At 42.7% G+C, this 23,359-nt stretch overlaps 1 protein-coding gene across 2 annotated transcripts in view; it reads left to right on the forward strand.

Moving 5' to 3' along the window:
- LOC118783205 (G protein-activated inward rectifier potassium channel 2-like) overlaps positions 1-22,316 on the forward strand; it is a 32,763-nt gene extending 10,447 nt beyond the window's left edge. Inside the window, exons 2-4 of one of the 2 annotated variants that reach the window (XM_036536957.1) lie at positions 2,435-2,584; positions 13,803-14,727; positions 21,994-22,316. In XM_036536957.1, the coding sequence (XP_036392850.1) occupies positions 13,827-14,727; positions 21,994-22,316 (1,224 nt within the window). In that variant the 5' untranslated portion in view covers positions 2,435-2,584; positions 13,803-13,826. The remainder of the gene's footprint in view (positions 1-2,434; positions 2,585-13,802; positions 14,728-21,993) is intronic. The other variant, XM_036536958.1, reaches the window with a different exon arrangement.
- The last annotated feature ends 1,043 nt before the right edge of the window (positions 22,317-23,359 follow it).

The raw sequence follows: 23,359 nt of genomic DNA on the forward strand, positions 1-23,359 counted from the left end.
GATTCGTTACTGTCAGATGAACTTAACAGAAAGCCAAACAGGCCTCTGCTGGCTGCAAGCATGACCCAGGCTGCTCACATGCAGTCTTGCTGCTACTGGGCTGGATCTCCAGCGCTCCTCTGCCTGGGAAACAGACCGGAGGCCTTGAGTTTTACATAACAAAAAATTCAGCGCTCTGCTGCAGCCGTCTGCATAGGCCGCTCGTTCAAAGCAGCCTTTCGCTCTGTTCGGTTCGCTGAAAATGACTCAGCATTTGGCCTTACAGAAACATCCATGCAAAAAGAAGTCTGTGGAAGCAAGAGGCGAGGGGTGAGCTTGCCTCCCCTCATTAAAGCCGGCCTGTGTTTTGGACGGCCGTGATGGTAAACAGGGATCGCGTGTCGTTCCCCGTCTTTTGGAGGACGGAGCATTAAAGCCCTCCCGTGTCTGCGGTGACGATGTTTGAAGCCCAAGACAATAAAGCCGACTCTCTGCTGTGCTGCACAAGAGCTATGGTAATCGCCATCATTTGTGGGAGATGCATCTGGCGTCTCTCAAAGGCTTCATGAATATCAGGACGTGTGTGGAGAGAGAGGTGAATTTCTGTTATTCTGATTCATCAAGGGCGAGGTGCTCCAAAATGCACACGCTCATACATGCAACCACACACACGCACACACACACACACACACACACACACACACACACACACACAGTACAGGCAAGAGAGTTACCATGATTGTGAAAAGTCAGGCTAACTGTAATTTTTCACAACATTAAAAAAAATATAAGAATGATGTAAAAAAATAAGAATGTCCAAAAATCCCAAACAACCAGTGGCACAGAAATAGCTTCCACCAGCACCATCAGAGAGGGAGACAGACACAGGTGACATTGTCACAAGGCACAAAGAGGGCTGGCAAGACAGGTGACAGAGAGCTAATTGGTCACATCAAGAGGTGTCTTCACACCTGTCTCCGCAGCGTGACCCGAAAAGGAATGGACACATCTCTATGACATTTGTCAGCTCTGACCTTTTCCACATCTCGCTGATAACCCCTCAGGACACATTCTGACACACAGTGCACAATGGCAGGAGCATTCTAAAAGTGTCACATACACTTTAAACACAACAGCTGTCTGCTGAGGGAGTCACAGTCACACTTCTCTTATTGCTATAGTACTGCTGGCTCTCTTTATAAACAACCCATTCTGGAAGGGCCTGTGTATGTTGAAAAGTTAACAGCGCATGAATACCACAGAAGACTGATCAATGTTCCCTTTTTGCTCCTTGAATTAAGTTGTTTTATTTTTTTTTTCCAAGGTGTTTAAGGCAGGAACGTGATGGACAGAGATATGTTTGTCATGGCAGAGGAATTCTAATGAGTACGGGCTGATCGCAGGGTGATATTTTCAGAGCTGTAATTAGCGAAAGTGTTGAACAAGGTTACGTAAGTGCCTTGCGAAGGAATGAGCTCTCATCCAACGGGCCACATGTCTAAAATTAAGACATAATTATGTAATTAATTCTATGTGGCTGTGACACGCTCTCAGTCTGACACGGGCTCGGTGTTGCGTTGTGAGCGTCTGATTGGAATTGGAGCCACATTGCAAAGAGAAGGACCCCAGCATTCCAGAGTATTCACACAGCCTGTGATGGCAGATTAAAGGGAGCTGTGTGGCATATTGCATTTCTGAGTTTTCAGCAAGTTCAGAAGGTTTTTGTGTGTTTGTCAGACACCAGTCTCTGCCTAAGAGAAGCTTTTTTTTGTGTAACTGTGCTTTTTTTGTCCTCGCTGTAAATAAGATCCCTCATTCCTTTTTCCTGCACATGTTAGCAAAGTCCTCATTTATTGGGGGTTTACCGTGAGTCCTGGTGCCTTAGGCCAGGAACTAAAAAGGGTTAAATATGACAATGATATGGAGTGATATGGAGAGCCAGAGCCTGATGCGTCTTGAGCTCTATCTCCACGTTCAGCTATGACAAAAAATGAAAGAAAAAAGAGTACTCAGTGTAATGCCTGGATATTAGCTGTATAACGATGAGTGTGGCTAATTCCTTTTTTCTCCTTTTTCTAGTTCCTCTACTAAGAGGGTGGTGTATTCCTAACTTAAGGTTTAATGCTGGAATTAAGACTAAGGAGTCTTGGAATTAAGTCTAAGGAGGAAACAGCAGTATGCTGGTCAGCCACACAGTGGCAGATACAAAGACAGCAATATCAGAAGACAGACTACATGTTATTTAAGAGATTATAAAGGGCCCCCTGCTGCTTTCGTTCCATGGCACATGAAAACATTGTCCAGACAGTAAACTCAGCTTGCCATGGAGAGGATGCTCCTCACCCATTCAAACCTATCAGTACTGTTCTGATGTCAACAACTACAACTGCTGCTAGTAGCAGCACTGTTACTACCACTGCTATGACTAGTCTTGATTGTCATTTGTGTCCTGCAGATGTGTGACTGCCAGGGTCGAGGACCCTTTGTTGCTCTGGCTCCTGGCACCTGCTGCAAAGTGACCACAATGTCCCGGGTATCAGCGTTCCCTCAGCTGCCTCACCTGGACCATCCTCTATACCCCTGCTGCTGATAGCATGGCCCTGAGGTACCCCTTCGATCCTACACCTGTCCAGTACCACAACATCACTCCTGACTCTCAGGGCAATCAGCCAGTCCAATACAATGGGAAATTTGATCGAGGGGCGTGGTCTACTGATTGATTCCTTCCATCCTTCCAGCTCCTGTGAAAGAGGTTCTTCTTAACTCTTATTCTTACGAGAGTAATTTCAGATCATTGAGCCAAATGAAATGATGGAACCAAGCACAATGGAATAAATGTACACAATTAAGTAAGTGTGGGTGGCAAATTGGACCTAATTGGCAGCCATTGAAGGAGATGAAAATAGCTGAGAAAATAGGATGCAGTTTAGAAAACAACACTTTGCTTATGGCTGGCATGGCGGGCTGGGGATGGTGGAGAATGTCCTGTTCTTTCCGAAACAGCGGTTCCTCTGGGGCAGTCACCTCGCTGCATAAAATAACTATTCTGTCTCAAAGCAGGGGTCCTCGATCTGGTACAGACAGACCTGTATGAGTTCAATCAGTGCTTTACCCATACCGCTACATGGCAGGACAGCAGAGTGGTGTAGTGCTTAGGAGCCGTTCTTGTGTCAGGTGTCAGAGCTGCAGGTTGAACTCCCAGGTGAGGCACTGATTTTTTTCTTTTTGTGAAGCACACTTCATGCCAACTGCGTCTGCTAAGCAAACTAGTCATTTTTATTATATGGGTAATTTTTTCCAAAACTAATGTAACTCCACACACTGATGCAGGCTGTTCTTTGACAGAGGGAACATTTGCATATTCCATCATAAGCATAGATATGTTGACATTTTGAATTAGAGAAGTTTGTCGAGTGTAATCAGCATACTTACAGTGTTTCATTTTTTATGTATTACATACGCTGCTGTATCCTGTCTTGTAAAGAATCATAAAAATCCTCACGGGAACAGCTGACTGCTGCAATCTTTACTGCCATACATCAATTATGGATCAGATGTAGAAAAATGCTATAAGTATTTGATGGAAATGAGCTCGTTTTCAGCACTTGCTTCTAAGATAGACTTAATCATGACAGAAAAAAAAAACGTTTCAAATCTCAGGATTTGTAGGAGGCCATGGATGGCTGCAGGAATCAATCTGTAGACTTTGTTTGTTTTAAATGTACAGAATGCCCTAATTTTGAAATGCCCTTTCGATGCCGTAGACCACCAGCCGCAAGGGTTTGTGTTTTGTCAGTAAAGTTGTGTTACAGCAGCCAATAGCCCGCTGTTTATTGTTTTGACAGAACTGAAATGTGATTTTTTTTTCCCCCTGCAGACGTTTAAACGGATTCGGTCTCAGAAGCCGCAGGTCTGTCTGAGCCATGTGCGCTACCAGCTGTCAGACTCTTTCGTTAAGGTCAACACATGAGAAAAGCAGCGTGAGACTCTTAAATATGCATCACCGTAAAAAGGGAAAGAGGGAGAAAGGGTCAAAGCAAGGGTAAAACGAGATGGGCGGGATAAGGATCTGTGTCCTCTGAGAATTAACCGTTATCGGCATGTTTCTATGGTAACTAAAACACTGGAAAAGGGACGTTTGAGCAAAATTATCTCATCAGTGCTGTGTAAGAAGAGGATTATTCAAATTCACCTTTATAGGCAGGGTCGATGGGAAATGCTGGATTTGACTGAAGCTATTGTCACCAACAACAAAAAAAAAAATCTAATTACAGTAAGCCGGGTATCATTGTTTTTACTGTTGTTTCAATGTTATCTAAGAGTAACTGGGGCATTTTCTATTTGAAATGGCTGGTAAAATGAACAGCTGTTTTTGTAAGCTGGCATTTTGTTTCTTGGACTTGGATCTTTGCTTTTAAGTGATACCCTCGTGAGTTGAGCGCTTAGTGCTAATACCTGAGTAATGACATCACAAGGGCTGTTCCTGCAGTCAGTGTTTGATTCTGTTTGATCAGGATGCAAATGCAGGGAACTGAGTGAATTGTATAACTAAGGAGTACCTCATGAGACCTTATCATTGTAAGGGGAAAAGGTTAAAATCCTTAGACAAGTACGAATGAAGGTTCAGGCTAAGTAGTGCTTTCTCCCTTATTAAGAGGGAGAAAGCACTCCCTTATTAGAAAACCATCTGCAATCACCAGACATTCGAACAATATCACTACTGCATCAAATGGTCGGCAGTGTAGCATAGTGGTAAGGAGCAGGACTCTTGATGGAAAAGGTGCAGGTTCAATTCCCTGCTGGAGCACTGCTGTTGTACCCTTGGGCAAAGTACTTTACTGAATTGCCAAAATAAATATGCAGCTGTATGAATGGGTAACATGTGATAAAAAATAACATATAAGAAACTTGCAACCTAGATAAGAGCACCTGCTAAGTGCTAATAATAAAATGCATATTAATAGAAATGAACTTATACAGAGGGTATTGAGATCCTTCTTGCCATCACATCTAAGTTTTTATCAAATGTTTCCCTCTGGCGGGATGGGGGTGCTTTCCTGTTTCCGCTCCTGTAGTTTTCCCAGCCCTTGTCAGCTGACGCGCTTGTGACGCCTCTGTGATTAAGAGACATTGGTTTCTACCGCCTGGCATTCTGCAGCTGGGCCGGTCTGATAGGATGATCAAAGCAGGCGCGGTGACTCTCGGGGAAAGGTACTCCTTCCTCTCTCTGTCCCTCACCATCTCAGGCAGGGATCATTATAATTTTCATATAAGAATAACGTGCCTTTGTGTAGCAGCCAGCATAGGCCTCTGTGTGTCGTCAGTTCTGTGGTGCAGCCCAGGGGAACGGACTCCATGCAATTGCTTGCTCCTCTAAGCACTGGGGATAATGAGGTTCCAAGCTTTGTCATAAACCCTATACTGTTAACTGAAACACTTAGCATTTGCATAGTGGTATAAATAGTGGCGGTGTGGCAGTGTGGGAAAGTGGATAGAGACAGGGCTTGTATCCCAGAGGTTGCCAGTTTGAATCCCTGGTGTGGCACTGGCATTGTGCATTTGATCAAGGTGCTTGCCCTGAAGAGCCTCAGTAACTATCCGGCTGTATAAACAGGTGATATGTGCCTAGCCTGAGAAAAGTGTGTTTGTTAAGCAAATAATGCAGTGAGCAAATAAACCATAGAAACTGTAAAGTAACACTGCAGGTTTATCAATAGTTGTGAATCGACCTTTGACCGTGTGGTACGTTGGGAACAATGACCTCAGGTCAATCTGTGGATATGAGAATTATGCCCTCAGAGTTTAAATGAGAAATTTATCATCTTCATGCTAAAATATGAGTATTTATGTAACAGGTCTGGAAGTGTATTTATGAAAAACAAAGCAAAAGAAAATTAATGTAGCAATAGACTTATCATGGCATTGCATGCAAGTTTCACTAAAATGACAGAAAGATAATAATGACTAAGATATTGGTGAGTGAAAATTATATAGTAACCCACAGAATATACCTGACTTCAGCGAATGGTTCTCTGTCAGTACCTGTTTGCTTCCTGTCAATCACCTGCTAAAATGCAGGTATTCACCTGGTAAGAGTAATAGTCTGTTGTTAACTGAGGTGATTACCTTGCATTCAATGGAAACCATTTGTAAAGATGACAGACTAGCTGCATTTTATGTTCTATATGTATATATTTCTTTTCTTTATATAACATCAAGCTAAGCACTGTATTTTTGTATGGCAACAAGCGATGATGAACATGTGAGCCAATTCAAGTCACTATAAAATAAAATGTTATCCAGCACGGTTTAGAACTGGGTTGGTTATTAACATATTCACTGATCGGCAGCGAGGTACATTTGCATGTGAACTTTTGAACCCCTCCGCGCCGTGCTTCCTCCGTGTGCGCGCTGCGGAGATTTCACCGGGTAAGGGATTCTGGAAGCCTCCGAGAAAGTAGCGCAACGAGGAGAGTCCAGTTCTCTCTCTCTCTCTCTCTCTCTCTCTCTCTCTCTCTCTCTCTCTCTCTCTCTCTCTCTCTCTCTCTCTCTCTCTCTCTCTCTCTCTTAATGAAACTGAGTGTCAATAGTTGTGTTTATAAAACGGGAAACGGGTCGTGTTTTGAAAATCAAAAAACGGCCGCGTTTACGAAGCGGGACAAGGTCTCCGGCTTTATATCGCAGCTGCTGAATTTAATTTCTCGGTGTCACGGCGCGGCGGTGGTGGCGGAGAGCCGGCGCTGAAGCGAGGCGGGTGTCACCCTAACCCTCCACACAGTCAACACTTTGTTTGTGCTCTTTCCGCGGTTGAGTCACCCAGATAGAATTACATGCTGTTTATAAATGTCATTGTTCTGCACTTTAAATAAGGAACGCTGCAGCAGGAGGCGCGGACTGCGGCAGAAGGCTGTGATTTCCCATAGCTCTGAAACCTGAAAAGGATCAGTCTCTAGAGTAACACAATTGCCCAGATGGTCACTGTGAGCCAAGGGGTAGCACAGAGCTTATTGCAATGCGCTTGCATTTCAATGCACCAAACACAAGTTCAGTGATATACAGCAATGCTGAAAGATGGTAACATGAAACTGTTATCAGTTAGATGGTGTGTTAACCATCCTTGTGGTACTGTATAGTGGCTTTTTTTGTTATACTCCATTTTATACAGAATGAGTTGATAAATAGGTAGCATTGTCCTTCCATTGTTCTGCAATCTTGAAAGACATTATGGTGTCATTCCTGATGTAAGATTTTTTTGTAGGAGCTGATCGGTTCCAGAACAGCAGCCTCTTGATGTTTTCTCCTTGTTCCAAACAGTCACTCAGTGGAAATGCTGGCAAATCGGCATTTAGCCGAGGACTAACTACACAGCTCCAGTCCTGGTGAGTTGCAAATTACCAGAGACTCCATTTCCTCAGAACTGAGGCCAAAAGCTTAATTCATTCCATCAAGGGCTTGGCTGGCATAAATATCTGGAGAACCTCAGGTGTCCCAGCACCTGGGATGATTTGTGCTGATTTAGCCCCTCCCCTTTAAAGTGCCTGATTATTGAAATATTATTCTGGCTAAGATGCATATATCACAAAGCTAAGCATGAATCAGCATTCAGATTGAGTGAGGAAGAACAGGAAACCTAGAGTAGAGAGCATTAGGTCTTCAAGGCACATCCACACCGTTTTTCATCGGGTAGTTTCCAGAACCATTTTTCCGGGCTTGTGTAGACGAGCAGAGTTGCAGCGCTTTTGAGATAAGACGACACAGTCTTGCATCTCTGTGCTGGGAGAGCTCCTGGCTTGAGATGCTGTTGGTAGTGGAAAAACAGAGGCTCCTCCTGACTGATACTGTATCATAGAACAGTGAACAGGAAACACGTGACAGACATCTCCAGGGTCTTTGCGTCTGTTCCCGGGGCTAATGAACGCCAAACCAGCCGGCTTCTGCTCCACTCCCACTTTTGCTGAAGTCTGCGTGAGGATTTAATTGTCGTGCTTGTCAACATTCAATTTTACATGCAACCGTACTTCCTTAGAAACACATCTGTGTATTAGCATGATTGCTTTGTTTTCCTTTTTTCCAGCGAGAGCCCCTTCACCTTGTTGTGATTGATCAATTTGCATGGATGTACAGAACTGCTTTATGAGCACACAAACAATACTGAACATCAGCGCTTGTTATGACAGGCTTGTTGTAATACTGCTCGACTATGGTATTGAATATTTCAAATTCAATACCATTCAAGACAAGTGGCACCAGCAATAATTTTTTAACTGTGTCAACACACACAGTGGTTTCTACTATATCATTAGGTGGCTCTACCCTTCCTGTCTGTCACACAAGACACTGACTCTTATAAACCAGGACAAAGCTGAGAGGTAATGTACTCAAAACTGTTCATCAGCCCTCTAAAATGTCTGGTCCTTCTCAACGAAATATACCTGAGATTTTGCATTCTTGAAGATGGGTCATTTTGGTGCTACTTTGAGTGTGTTGCTTTCTCTTCATTCAAACAGTATATACATAAATATATATACCACACTCCCAGGAAAAGCTCAAAATGCCCCACAATGGATGAAGTGACATAATCATATTACAAGATACTGTATGTATTATCCGTAAGAGGTTTAAGAGCAGCTGGTATATGAAAGTCTAGAATTGTTTTCTATTTGCATTGAAATACAATTGCCAAGAGGACTCCAATACAAGTCACCTACAGCAAGTCCGCACTCCAGTGGCAAGCATATTGATGCTAGGCTTCATCACAAACATTCATTTCTAAAATCCTGGGGCATCCCAGTGCTTTTAAAATAAAATATCACCTACGCTTGGCTGTGATTATATCATCAACCTTCGAGCTGCATGGCTCATTTGTTTGGGCTACAGTAACTGCTTTAAATATGTTTCATACATAACATTACATGCACAGCAAGGTGGGAGCAGTGTGGCATAGTGGTAAAGATCAAGGCTCGTAACCGACAGGTTGCTGGTTTGATTCCCCGCTGGGGCACTACTGCTGTACCCTTGGGAAAGGTACTTAACCCAGAATTGCCTCAGTAAATATCCAGCTGTATAAATGGATAACATGTAAAAAATTGTAACCTATGTAAGTTGGTCTGGATAAGAGCATCTGCTAAATGCCAATAATGTAATGTAATGTGCACATTGGCTTCAGCTGTGAATGGCAGAATCTGTGACAGTATTCAGTTTTGTGAATCAACTGAGTGTGTGAGTCTGTCTTTTCCTGCGAAGCCTGGAGAGTGATGGGTCTGTCTCTGGCAGTGCTACCTTCACGGGGGAGTTTGTCTGTAGGTGTCAATCACAGCAGCTGCCTGCAACCGAGGCCCCTTCATCACTGAGGAGCTGGAGGGATGCGTGCGACTGCCTTGGAGGTCCCCAAGGACTGTGGGAAATAGCCGGGAAAAGAAGTGCGACTTCATTAAAGCGCAGGCTCAGAGGAGGACGCATCCGATGGCTTTTTATCACTCGCAGACCCACAAATTAACAGGGTATTTTTTTTTTGGGGGGGGGTTAATGAAATCACAGACGCTTTGTGTTCGCGTGCATAAATCCTCTGCCCCAAATCACAAATCCACACAGTAATGGAATCTGCCTTTAGCTAACAGACAATGGTCTGGTGGTGAAATCCTGCATCTGGTCGCAGTGCCAGTTTGCAAGATTAAAGTTTCCTCTTGAAAATAAATAAGTGAATGAACAAATAAATATACAGTTGCAATCCTCTCGACAGCACCTCGTGGCTCAGAGTACGATATTGCATGACTTGATGCTGTGTTTTCGTGTACTGAGTCCTACAGGCAGGTATGATCAAAAACTGTGAAACAGATGCAGCTCCTCCAAATTTAGCCTGTGCATCTGAGCGCGTCTGATTGGCTGGGCAGGGTCAAGCGTGAAATGTTGAATTCAGGTGCAGCTGGTGGGCATTATCACCATTGACTGCCGTTAATTTGAGAACAGATGTTGGTGTCAGAGGTCTGGAAGAGGGGAATCTGCATAGCTCTGAGCGCTGGGGGAATCTTTGAAAGTAAGCAGGGAGCAGTTTCACAGAACAACATGGGTAGCAATGTAATCCAGGCATGTTGGACACAGCAGGGGTCAATGCAGGCCAGCCATTGGATGGACCATTTTATATTAAATTTTTAGAAGGGTGAGATATAATTGATGAGGAGTACACATTGATTGGAACAGCAGTGCTGCTATGTTAATACCCAGCATGCTTTGTGCCAGATCTGTAGATTATTGAGTAACTAGACTGATGTAGCCAGCACAACGCCCTATAGCAATGCTCATACATGGTGCACATTTTACACACATTACTTCAAATATTTCACTTTTAAGTACATATTTTGCTATTTATACTTTCACTGTCATCTGTACAATAAGCAACAGGTTTTTTTTAAGAAATATCAACGTGGGTAGCAATTTATTTTCTGAATAAGATCTTTCTGGTCTTGTCTGATCTAGTCTTTGGATGTAGCCATTGAAAGAACACTGCACTTAGCTTAACAACAGGGGTCAGAAGAGCTTTAAATGATAATGGTACCCTCAAAACTGACAGATAAATTGAAGCTGAAAAAACCAACACGCGTAAATGTTGAATTTATTGAGGGCAGCAGGACTCTCTCTCACTCGTGTTGTTCAGTTTCTGGGTTATCTTTGTCTATGTAAGGTGCAAAACATGTAGTGCCATGTGTATCCTTAGATCCTGCGATGCTCTAAATTACAGTAAATGAGCTCTCAAAATGTTGCCTCTGTTCTGCTCAGGAGAGAACTGCCAGACCCCCTTACATCGCAAATAGGCCGTGCTGCTCCAGCTTGTAAAATCAAGTGAATTACATCATTGGAAAGGTCTTTTGAAGAAGACCTTGGTAGAAAATAAGTGTCTGGGATGATACCTGGCTTGAAACCGGTCCTGAGCCACTGGCATTTATGCAGTAAAAAAGTGATTTGTGAATGTTTTGCCCAAGCCCAAGCACAGGATAAGTGACATACATAATGAGCTGCAGTGTGATCATTTACCTCTTGCCTTCACTGATGGCAGCTTCACGAGGGCAGTCAGTGGGGTGGCTCCTCCACAGCCACGGAGGACCTCTGTTACAATGGGGGAACTTATCTGACAAAGGCTAAATATAGACGTGGACGTGCTCGACGGAGGATGTCTGGATGCTTCTTTTGAAGGTATATGTAATGCGATCAGTGTCCCCCCCTTCCCTCAGGGGAGAGCCGTGCTACACATGAAGGGATCGCACGGGAGATTTGCCAGGTAATAAAAAAAAAAACAGCGGAGCACAAATCATCAGGGGCGATAATGTTTTTCTTCTCGAAAGGTCAGAGAGTGACATTTGAATTAGCCTCATGGATTCCTCCCCAGATTTTCTATACCATATAACTGGAACTGGAAAATCTAGGATGGATTTTCAATGATTATTTGATGACTGACCAGCCCGACATTTAGATTTCATTCATTAACAGAAGCAGCTGTTGTTTCACACTGCAGGTGTCCCTGATCAATTCACAACGTGTATAAACTTGCAGCATTCACTGTTACTGTTATTGTATTCTGGATACTGCCATTGCAGTCTACTCTATACAGTCACACATCGTTTAACTCCTGATTTCAAAAAAAAGAGAAAAAAAGTCAAATGGGATGAAAACAACACATTTAGTTCAAGTTGTGGTGATGTGCTTGCCTGTGCTGGGTATGAAAATATTCCATATAAATTACACTCATCAGGCATCATCTCATTTGAGTACAAGTACAAATAACACAGCTAGTGAACGTATAACTAACATATAACTAACATAAACCATTAGCATTCCTGCCTGAACTTTAAAAACAGACCATGGAAGCATTTTCTATCTCTTGTATGGGCTGATATTTAATTAAATATCCTGGTGTTTGACCATTGATTGCCTTAAAAATGAATAAAAGAATTTTAGAATAAGTTCTGAAAGGTACAGGCAAACAGCGCAGGGGGGCAAGACAGGAGGGCATGTGGGCCGTCGTTTCTGTTTGAGTCAATATTCTCATATCAGCATTCTGAGCTGCATCTGGTCTGTGGACTTTTTTGGAAGACCAGTAAAAAGAGCATTACAATAAACCATTCCACAAACACAGGCATCTGTTTTTCAGTGTCTGGCTGTGAGAGGAACAGCCTTACTTTTGCAATATTTCTCAAGTGAAATAAGGCTGAGAAATAGACTAGCTGAAATTATTACTGTTTTACACTGATCAGATGTAAAGCAAAGTGAAGCGGGATGGTGCTGTTACTTATTTTCATGTGCTCTTGTATCTCCACTAATTGCTGAGAAAATAAAATTATTTTTTGTTTAAAATAAATAATCTTGAATGCATCCTTCTTGAACTCTTGACTAAGCCAAGAGAGTCATCAGGCCTTGTCTTAATTACCAGCAGTGAGCGGCAGTACAGCTCTTGTCAGCCTCCCAGAAGGGCAGGGGATCACTCGTGACGGTTTATCTCATTCAGTGGCATTTACCGATAAGCTGAGGGAAAGTGGTTACGTTTGAATTGACGAATGTTAGCGGGGGACCTGGGTGGACCCCATGTGTGACTCACCTTGCCCCGTCTCATTTTGCGTTTCACTCCCAGCTATACCTCAGGCATCATGGTTGCTAGGTGATGAAGCTGAATTCCTCTAATATGGAAAAAAAAATTCCAATAATTCAGATCATACCACCGAGGTGGTCCCTATAAGCACACACTTTTTTATAATATTTTTAATATTATTTAATATTATAAATAATTATTATTATTATTGATAATATATATAATAGTATTAATTATTATTTAATATTTAATATTATTAATAATAATATTTAATATTTATTACTTGCATACCTCTTTTCTTTCAGTATGCACAGCATGGAATCACTTCCTAGAGCTTGTAAAATACGATGATTTCAGCTTCACACTAGGAGCATGTTTGTTTGCACTAAAATCAGCCTGTAGAGCTTCATGTATGTTATATCATATAACATGTATGATACCTCTTATTAGTGTAATACTCCATCGGTGAGATTTTGTTACATTTGCATTTAGATTTATCCATTTGGCAGATGCTTTTATCCAAAGCGACTTACAAGTGAGACAGATTACATCACAAACAAAAAGCCACATAAGGAGTCAACAATATTAGAAGTGCAACATGACCAAGTTTCAATAGTTGGCCAGGCGAATTAACAGATGTGTAACATTAACAGTGTTTTGTGTGGTGCTTTTCCCTTAGTAATACCATTACCACAGGTCATGTCAAATCTGTAGGGAGATCATGGAGACAAGCAGCAGCTGATTACTGGGATCTCCTGTCTAAACTCGCCTGCATGTCAGTCTATGTGATGTACCACACTAACTATAACACTTGAGCAGGAGGGACCCAGTTGCAGAGATCATACAAAAACACAGAAGCGTTTTAAAAGACAAAGAACCTTTACTTTAGACAAGAAACAAGCAAACGTCGGGCACCGCAAAGCACACAACACAGGGTAGCTCAAGACTGAGCAGGGAACTAAGCCACAGGTAGGGTTTAAATAGAGCACCAAACACATAGAGCCTAATTACACACGGGTGAAAACAATTTAACTAGAGTCGGCACAAACAGTTCAGGCACAAACAGGAAGACAGTCCCTCTGGTGGAAGCCCGTGGGAAGCAGCAAGGAGTGAGACAGGCCAGTATGAGGACGCCTGCTGGTTGTTGTGGGAAGCAATCTCTGAAACCCTGACACTGGCATCTGTGCAGCTTTTGGGTTTGACTGAGGTGCCTACATTGCTTTCCTCTGTGTCTCTTCCCTCCTAGTGTCAAGTCCTCCTAAAAGCCCCAATGGAGCAGGATGTGGAGAGCTCAGTCTCCGCCAGGCGGCCCAAGCTTCCCAAACAGGCCAGAGAGGACCTGCCCAAGCAGCTGGTGGACAAGAACAGGGCCAAAAGGAAGGTCCAGAGGTACGTGCGCAAGGACGGCAAGTGCAACGTTCACCACGGGAACGTGCGGGAGACCTACCGCTACCTGACGGACATCTTCACCACGCTGGTGGACCTCAAGTGGAGGTTCAACCTCTTCATCTTCGTCCTGGTCTACACCGTGACGTGGCTCTTCTTCGGCTTCATGTGGTGGCTGATAGCCTACATCCGGGGCGACCTGGACCACGTGGGCGACAACCAGTGGACCCCGTGCGTCAACAACCTCAACAGCTTCGTCTCCGCCTTCCTGTTCTCCATAGAGACGGAGACGACCATCGGCTACGGCTACAGGGTGATCACGGACAAGTGCCCCGAGGGCATCCTGCTGCTGCTGGTGCAGTCGGTGCTGGGCTCCATCGTCAACGCCTTCATGGTGGGCTGCATGTTCGTCAAGATCTCGCAGCCCAAGAAGCGGGCAGAGACGCTGGTGTTCTCCACCAACGCTGTCATCTCCATGCGCGACGGCCGGTTGTGCCTCATGTTCAGGGTCGGGGACCTGCGGAACTCGCACATCGTGGAGGCCTCCATCCGGGCCAAGCTCATCAAGTCCAAGCAGACCAAGGAAGGGGAGTTCATCCCCCTCAACCAGACGGACATCAACGTGGGCTACGACACCGGCGATGACCGCCTCTTCCTGGTGTCCCCACTCATCATCTGCCATGAGATCAACCAGCAGAGCCCCTTCTGGGAGATCTCCAAGGCCCACCTGGCCAAGGAGGAGCTGGAGATCGTGGTCATTCTGGAGGGCATGGTAGAAGCCACAGGTAAGCGTCTGCAGCTGTGAATATTGCTGTCATAATTCAGTGGCAAGATGAATAAATTTTTCTAGAGTGTATTTCTTCTGTGAAATATAATGATAACATTGAATTGTATTGAACTGAATTGTTTACAGAGGGCTTTTCAAAGAACCCAAAGAATTTCTCAGGAAGGAGGGGATGTCCTCATTTTTGGTAATACATGCTTTCTTCAGCAAAGATATGCAAAGTCTTGCGGTTTTTCCTCCTCAGTCTCACTGCCTAAGTTATGCGTTCAACTGAATGGTTGTGCAGAGATAAAGCCCTAGAGGTAAAACTGCTAAAACACATCCTTTGTGGAAACATTGAATCATATTGTGTCCACTTTCCTTGCAAAATTAATGAATGAGAAATTTGTGATGTGAGATCAACTAGCACATGTGCTGGTCCATGTGCATCATACTATTTTTTCTAAACTTTGGGGAAAAAAAACAAAAAGTGTGTCCTTCCCAGCCTATGGGAGCTCTTGTGCATCTCTCCAAGGAAATCACAAGTTATCAATGCACTCTGGTAATGTGTAAGCACCCCTTTTTAACGCATGCTGCAATAGCTACTTCAGTTATGATTATTACTGCATTTTCTGTTTGGTCTCAGGCTGGGACGATCCAAATTTCATGTGACAACTTTCAACACACACGGGTCTACTGAAGCCAACCAGCATGGCTGTGGGTTGACTTTTTGTCATTAGTTTTTGCCATTGTTTTCTGATTATTGTTATTGTTATAACATTGAAAAGGTTCATTACCATCATCATCATTAACACCATCATGGACTTTGAATTTTGGACTGTATTGCTGGAGCCCGCTCAGTTGGCTAGCTAAGAAGGTTCTGTGATATAGCGATATAGGTATTTTCCACTATACAAATACGGCAGGAGTTATCCACCCATAAGCTGTTTATTGATTAGCACTAGCTATTCAGTTATAGGATTCTGTGTAAAAAGGTGTACACACACAGATAACGCAGGTGTTTGTGAGATAAGGTTATTGATACAAAACGAAAATAGAATCTGATTTCCATACTAGATGTAACAGGCATGCATGGCTCCCTTGATAGAAACCATGAGCGCTGTAGTTACAAACATCACTTTTGGAAACTGTTTTGCTTCATTAAAATACTAAATTTCTATGTCTTCAATGGGAGCAATGCTCCAGAAAGCAGTCATGTTCTTTGAGTTCTTATTTATGATAATTAATTTATTTTGTCACAGAGTTTAGCTGAAATTGGCTCCAGAGCACAATCAATATGCTAGCATATAAACATTTGCAAAAACATGCAAAATATTTGAATGCACAGCATTTAAGAGTGGTAATGACTTTCATAATATAACACACACACACACACACACACACACACACATATATATATATATATATATATATATATATATATATATATATATCAAAATTTTAATTATTAATAGAATGTGTTTGAGCTATCTGTGTCATTCACTGCCTTCTTTTTTGGCACAGCGGTCAAGGAGATGCTGAAACTGCACTCTGCTCTTTGGAGTTCAGGGCCTTAATTGGGCTGGGGCACAGAACCACTCTCCACTGAGGGTACAGACAGATTGTTATGGTCAGGGTGCAGAGCAGAATGCTAACTGTGCAGCATAAAAGGACATTGCAAGGAAGTGTTTGCTTAGAGGACAGAGCTTAATATATCCCCCAGTAAGATCTCTACTCGAGTAACAGATGGAGGCAAAGTGAGAAAATGGGAATGTGGATCTAGAGGTTTCCATCAGAGAGTGACTCACTTTCTAGCAAGTGCAGGGGATGTTGTAGAGGGATATTATAGAGAGACCTTCTAGGATGAATATCCCATCCAGTCCAACAGCGCATGACTATAAAAACAGCATAAATTCAGAAAAATCCAGCAGAATTTCGTCAAATGGCTGTAACACAGATCTAGCTCCCAAAGTTTGTACTTGTATGTAACAGTGTGAATGCTACTCACATATATCAGCCCTTTCTTGTTTTTTCCTCCATACATTCAAAAAAGCAGCTTCAATATATGCAGCTTTAAACTTAAGCAGGAAGCATTTAAGAGAAGGAAATAACAGGATTGTAGAATCAAAGGCATTTTTTACATTACTACATCATCCATGTTGTATGCTTGTTATTTTTTCTTTTTACATTTTTACACCATGCTGATTGCATGTCCTCAAGGCTTATATTTTCACCACATTTGGAACCTGTGAGTGTTAGAGAGCATTCATTATATCCCTCAGGCCCTCCTGATGCTGGGTTGAGCGTTCCACAATTAGCTTCTGTAGCTTTCTAAAGCACAACAAACTCAACAGTCTGTACAATGAAACATCATACCGTTCCCTCAGAGTTGTCTTTTATGTACATTAAGTGAAGCTGTTCCAGTTATAATAAATAATAAAAACCAATAAATTATTTACTTATTGAGACAAATGAATGCATAAACAGAAAAATAACTGGAAAAAATGTCCAGTTTAGATAAGTACAAATAGAATGGGCCAGAAGCCATTATTTAAACACAAGCAGAAGCAATTACTCAAATCTGAAAGTGGTAGCTGTCCTCCCCTTTTCCAAATAAACACTGTCACAGTTAATGTTAGCACTGCCCTGAAAAAAATGAGGATTTTGGTGCATTAATGGGTTAACTACTACAGCATTTTGCAGTCCTGGGCCTGGGGACTTTCTGTGTGCTGTTTTCTTTGAAACTGTGCCTTCAGTTAGGACTGATTGAGCCATTCATTGAATACTACTCTGGATTTAATCTTCCTTGATAGCAATCTGCTTTGCATTTGTTGTGAAAAGACATGATTTGCTGGAGTGTTCTTCAGGAATAACAAGACAAAAATAAAGCCGGTTCTTGTAGTTATTTTTATCATTTAAGCTCATTAAACAAATTAGTAATATTAGATTAGGATTCAACCAAAATAAAACTCATTAGTTCCTGCACTGCAGTAATAAATTATCAAAGGGAAAACAATGAATTAATTAACAGCTGATTACTTGTAATTTAATTATTTCAGAAATGAGAACACATGTGGTTACATTGCCATTATCCTGACCAGAAACAATGGTGGCTCCCTCATAAATTGTATTTTTTTTTTGTCCATGTCTCCATATATCCCTGGATAATTATAACAAATGGTGGATTTGTTATAATTATCCATTTTTGGTTTTGCTTTATTTGACTGTATGTACAACTGATCTGGGCATCGCTAACCTTCCATTCAATGAATAAGGACACACTTTGCTTCCTCTGTTGTCAGCTGGGTAAGATTAATCAGATGAGAACAATGGGAATTGTGTATCAAATTTAAACCTTTAAAGGCTCTTTTGCAAAAGAAAGTTCCTTTTGCAGCTTGGAAACAAAGTTTAAATCACAGTTTCTTCTGAGGAAAGCAGCGTTCAACCACAGCAGTTGTAACATTTATTTATAGAATGAGAAATGAGAAATAAACTGAGAAGACTTTGCTCATCAGATATGACCACTCTGCTGTTTGTGGTGACTTCATATTCTGTACCCTGGAGCACTCAGCAATTCTTGCCACTGTACTTGGAATAAGTCTCATGCTCCATTGTAATGGCACTCTCCTGAAAACTTACCTCCTGTGAAGTGTATTGCTGTATTGTGATGTCAGATCTTCTTTTCTCAGATTGTGTGTGCGTGTGTGCGTGTGCACGTGTGCATGCGTGTGTGTGCGTGTGCATGTGCGTGCGTGTGTGTCTGTGTGTGTGCGTGCGTGTGTGCTTGAGTGTGTAGCAGTAGACATATGAGCTTTAAAGGCCGATTTAAGAGCTTTTCATTATGTCCTCATTAATTCATGAGCTCCCAGATCCCCACAGCCATACAGAGAGGAAGCAGACTGAAACTCCCACTGGCTGATGGAACATTTACTGCTCATGGTGTAAATACCAGCTGCAGAGGGGACTGTGGAGTGGGAGGGGCCAGCTCATGGGAGGGACTTCTAAATAAGGAGGAGCCTGTAGCTGGGAGGGGCCATCAAGTAGGCGTGGCCTATGAGTGAGGGTGGAGGCTGGTAGGTCAGAGGAGCAGGAGCTCCTGACAAAGCGCTATACATATCTCCTCTGTTGCCTTTCTCTCACACATCAGCCTGGATTATCAGCCTCCCAATGCCCTTACACAGCTGTAAGGATTACCAGCCTCCTGGATGTGAAAGTTATGAATGGAGGGTTGAGGGGCTCGGCAGACACTGTAAGTGTGTTTGAAAGAAGATAGCAAAGGTGTGAGAGGCACTGCTAGATAAACCCACTGTGCATGACTGCTCCTTAAACTCATCCACACGCCGGGAAAGCGGGTCACCAAATGGTATTTTCCCAAGCATAATGAGACGCTTTTTAATATTTCATGAGAGCTGAGAGGTTTTCTCGCTCGAACCTCCCACTGCTACAGACAGTCTAATTTGAAGGAGCTGCTTGTAATTTGCTATGCAGATGGATCGGGGGGGCAACAGTGGCTCAGGAGGTAGAGCAGTCGACTGGGGATTGGAAGGTCTCTGGTTTGAATCTGGCTCATCCTGGCAGAGTGTCGAAGTGTCCTTGAGCAAGACACTGAACCCCCAACAGCTCCCAGTGGCCAGTTGGTAAGCCTGTATAGCAGCCTCTGCCACTGGTAGGTAGATGTGAGGCATATAACTGTAAAGTGCTTTGAGTACTCAAATGAGTAGAAAAGCACTATATAAATGCAGTCCATTTATCTAACCGTGTGGGTTCACACCGTTGTCATGGCCATGTGTGTCCTTTGAGAATCATTCACTGTTCTCTATTCTTAGCATTCTAGATATTCTGAACATCCCTTCTAATTTATATGGGAAACATATTTTCCAGAATATAGAAAGATTCTATATAGAATTACAAATATAATTTATATATTAAATATTAAAATGTAGAATTAAGAACTGAATAATATGTAAGACTCATTGAGGCATTTGGAGGTTTGAGTTATTTCATGTGTATGTTATCTTTCATGCTTTTATTTAACATTTGCGTTATTTAAAAAAAAAAAAGGAGTGGGCAGACTTGTGTGTGTTGACTGAGTGAATATTTTTAATTTAATTTAGATTAAATTGAGGAGACAGACCAGCATACTGCCTGACATTCTGGTGAGATTTTTCCAAGGGAGTGTGCTGGTGTAGTCATTGGCACAAAACATTACATCAGAACAAATTCACTACATGAATCAATATCAGGTGAGGGAGAAGTTACCAATTAATTAGGCCAGTCATATGGATATAGCACACCATTATTGAAGACTTAAAGAATGCAAAACAAAAGGCACTCATCAGTATTTCGACAAGTAATGACAAACAACTCTTAATTCAATTAACTACAATAAAAATAGACAATCTCTCCCTACAATACCAGTTTAATTGCACTGGGAATCAATGTCAGATCTGCAAAGCAAATGAAAGTAAATTAAAACCTGCATGAACGTAAACACGATATATACAAATGTCTAAAAGACAAGGTGTCATAAAAAAGGATTATAAATGGTGAGTCAACAGGTTTAATTCAAAGCTATGTCTACACCCCATTAGAGTAATGAGCTGAGTCACTATATTACCATATTCATCAGTATTTATGTTTCACGTAACTACATCACAGCTATATTATGCACATTAGTCAGGCTGGCTGAGAAATATGCTCTCAGGTTACTGCGATTTATGGTGAGCCAGTGTGTAATTTTAGGCTGTAAAACGGTTCAGAAATCAAACTGGCCCAGGCATAATGGCATGTGAAAACGTGACATTTAGCAAGGAATCTCACATGTCCATCATGTCATTTAACACACTCAGGCAACCAGACTGAATAAAGATCATACCAGTGAAACGCTGGTTCGCCAGTCAGATCTCAGCTAGCTCAGGCACTGTGTTGATCTTCTCAGAATAAACGCACTGATAATGCAGATGTGACATTTGCTTTGTGATTTTTTTTCCATGTGTTGCTTTTAGCCCAAAGTCAAAGGTCAAACATTTGAAGGCATATGTGTGGAATAGCACTGCAGACTCTTGCACACTGCTCAAACCCTTTAGCTAGGTATGCACCATATTGCTGCCTTAGAACACCAGCTGTTCGGTTGGGCCTCAAAATTTCGTTTAATAATAAAAAAATCTGGCACAGCAATGATATATTGTTGCATGACTGTTTTCACTCTCAACAATGTGAATTGTCTGGGTACTCCGTTCAATATTCCATTTCAGTGTTACGTAATGTAAATATTTTTAACTCTAACTTTTAACCTTTTGCCAAAAGTATGTCAGGTGGAAATGAACAGGTTTTAAAATGGTATCTGAACACCAGACACCTTTGATATTTTGCTTGTTCTTTCATTTTCATGTTTTAGGTGTTCATTCTGGCGTCCATTTGGATTGTATTTGTCTGTTATAATTAGTGCACAGTGGGCTACTGCTAAGGTTGTCTGGATTTGCTAGATCCTTGTACTGTTTGTGTTTACTAAGAATTCTCTCTTTGCTGAGTCATTCTAGCCCAAGATGACTCAGTGCATTGGCTCCGCAGAGTTCTGAGTTGTGAACCTAGCAAACACCAGTTCACATACCGGGCTTAGCATTGGTATTTCTTGGCATTATAAATTAACATTCACCCACTTGTATTCCCTGCTGTTTTATTTTTCAGCCTTTCCTTCCTTGCCCAAAATGGTGTTAAAACATGGAGTCCCCTTGAGCATATAATGCAGATGAAGCTTGCGCGCATCACATGGCTACCTGCTGGCTCTGTTTGCCATCTCAGATCCCTCACTATTTTTAAGAAACATCTGAAGACACAGCTTTTCTGTACTCACCTGATCACCTGAAACACTACCTCCTAAAGCAATTTCTTATGTGTTAAACTGTGTTTTCCTTAAAAAAATTAATGCTTTAATGCACTTGTGTCTCTGTCAGCTAGCTTGTACCTTGTCTGGCCAACTATTGAAACTTGCAGAACTTCTAATATTGAGGTTCCATGTATGGCTTTCACTTGTGTTGTACTCTGCCTCACTTGTAAGTCACTTTGGATAAAAGCCTCTGCCAAATCAATAAATATAAATGTAAATGTGATAAACCTGGCCTAGGTTTTAAAATACTTTCAGTACAATTTTATGAACTGTGAGTAGACTGTTTTCCCCTCTCCTCTGGTGTTAAAGTAGCATTCTGTGCTGTCATTGGCCATCTGAAAACAAATGGATGGCTGTGATTGGACTGCACGTGAGTGTCTCTCTGTGTCTCTCTCCCTGCAGGAATGACCTGCCAGGCACGGAGCTCCTATGTGGCCAGTGAGATCATGTGGGGCTACCGCTTCACGCCGGTGCTGACGCTGGAGGATGGTTTCTACGAGGTGGACTACAACAGCTTCCATGAGGTGTACGAAACCAACACTCCCACCTGCAGCGCCCGGGAGCTGGCAGAGATGGCCGCCTGGTCGCTGGCTGGCAAGCTGAGCCAGCCCGCCCTTCCGGAGATTGAGAAGCGCGACCCGGAGACGGACGCGCCCGACACCCACGATACCGAGGAGCAGGCAGAGAGGAACGGTGACATCGCCAATGTGGAGTCCAAAGTGTAGACGCCTCAGAGGGGCTTCGGGGAGGGAGGGGGCAGCGGGGGCGACAGCGTGGGGTCTTTCTGTGACGTGCTCACGGAAACAGCTGAACTGTGCCCAGTAGGGAAAGCTGACAGGGGAAATGCTTGAATAAAGGCAGCACAGGACCCAGGTTGGAGAGTAGAGTCCCGCTCTGTATAGCTACTGCCTCAAAGAACACTGAAGACCACTGGACAGGACAGCAGGGGCTGGGGGGGTCGCATGCTTTGATAACATTTTTCCTAAAGAATTGATCTAATTTTCTGTTTTTGATGAAAAGCTATATATGATATAGATACATATATATAATATATATTCCAGAGTATTTGCCTTTGTATTTTTTTGTACATATTTCAATACTTGTTCCTCACCAGTGGCAGTTGTGGCAGGTGTGAGAGTGAGTGACGGGCTGCTTGATTCCAAGTCAGTAAACGTGAGAAAAGACGAGTGAGTCAGCTCTGTGTGTCTGCCTTACAAGCGTGCAAGACTGCGGCCGCTTTGCAGTAGGGTTTTTACAGTAATATAAGCATGTACCAAAATCTACTGTAACTGTGTGCAAAAAAAAAAAAATCTACAGCAAGAAAATTACAGGCAGTGTTTAGAAGACTAGTAAATTCTCCACAGTACTGGAAGCAGGGCAGCAGAGCTCACCCCTGAGACCCTGAGCCAGGCCAGGGCAGTCTGGCCTAGCCTGGCTGTGTGAGATGGGTATATGCTGCTTTGCGATCCTGCTGCCTGTAGCACCTCAGGTGTTAAAAGACTTTGTTCTAGAGCACAGCGCCTCACTTTCAGTGTTCCCTTGACTCCCGAGAGTCTAGGCTTTGCTCCACTCCCTGTTAGTTACTGTACGGCCAGCGCTAAGCCGTGAAAGAAGAGGGGTGAGACGGAAACGGATGTTTTGTGAATGTTGGGGTCCCACTGATCGGTTTCTTTCAGAGGCAACTGTTTTTTTTTTTCATTAGATTCAAGTAGTTGTGATTTCAGAACTGTTCTGCCCATATGGGTTCACCTGATTAACCAGGACAAAG

The sequence above is a fragment of the Megalops cyprinoides genome, chromosome 9 (assembly GCF_013368585.1).
Source record: "Megalops cyprinoides isolate fMegCyp1 chromosome 9, fMegCyp1.pri, whole genome shotgun sequence".
NCBI classification, from domain to species: domain Eukaryota; kingdom Metazoa; phylum Chordata; class Actinopteri; order Elopiformes; family Megalopidae; genus Megalops; species Megalops cyprinoides.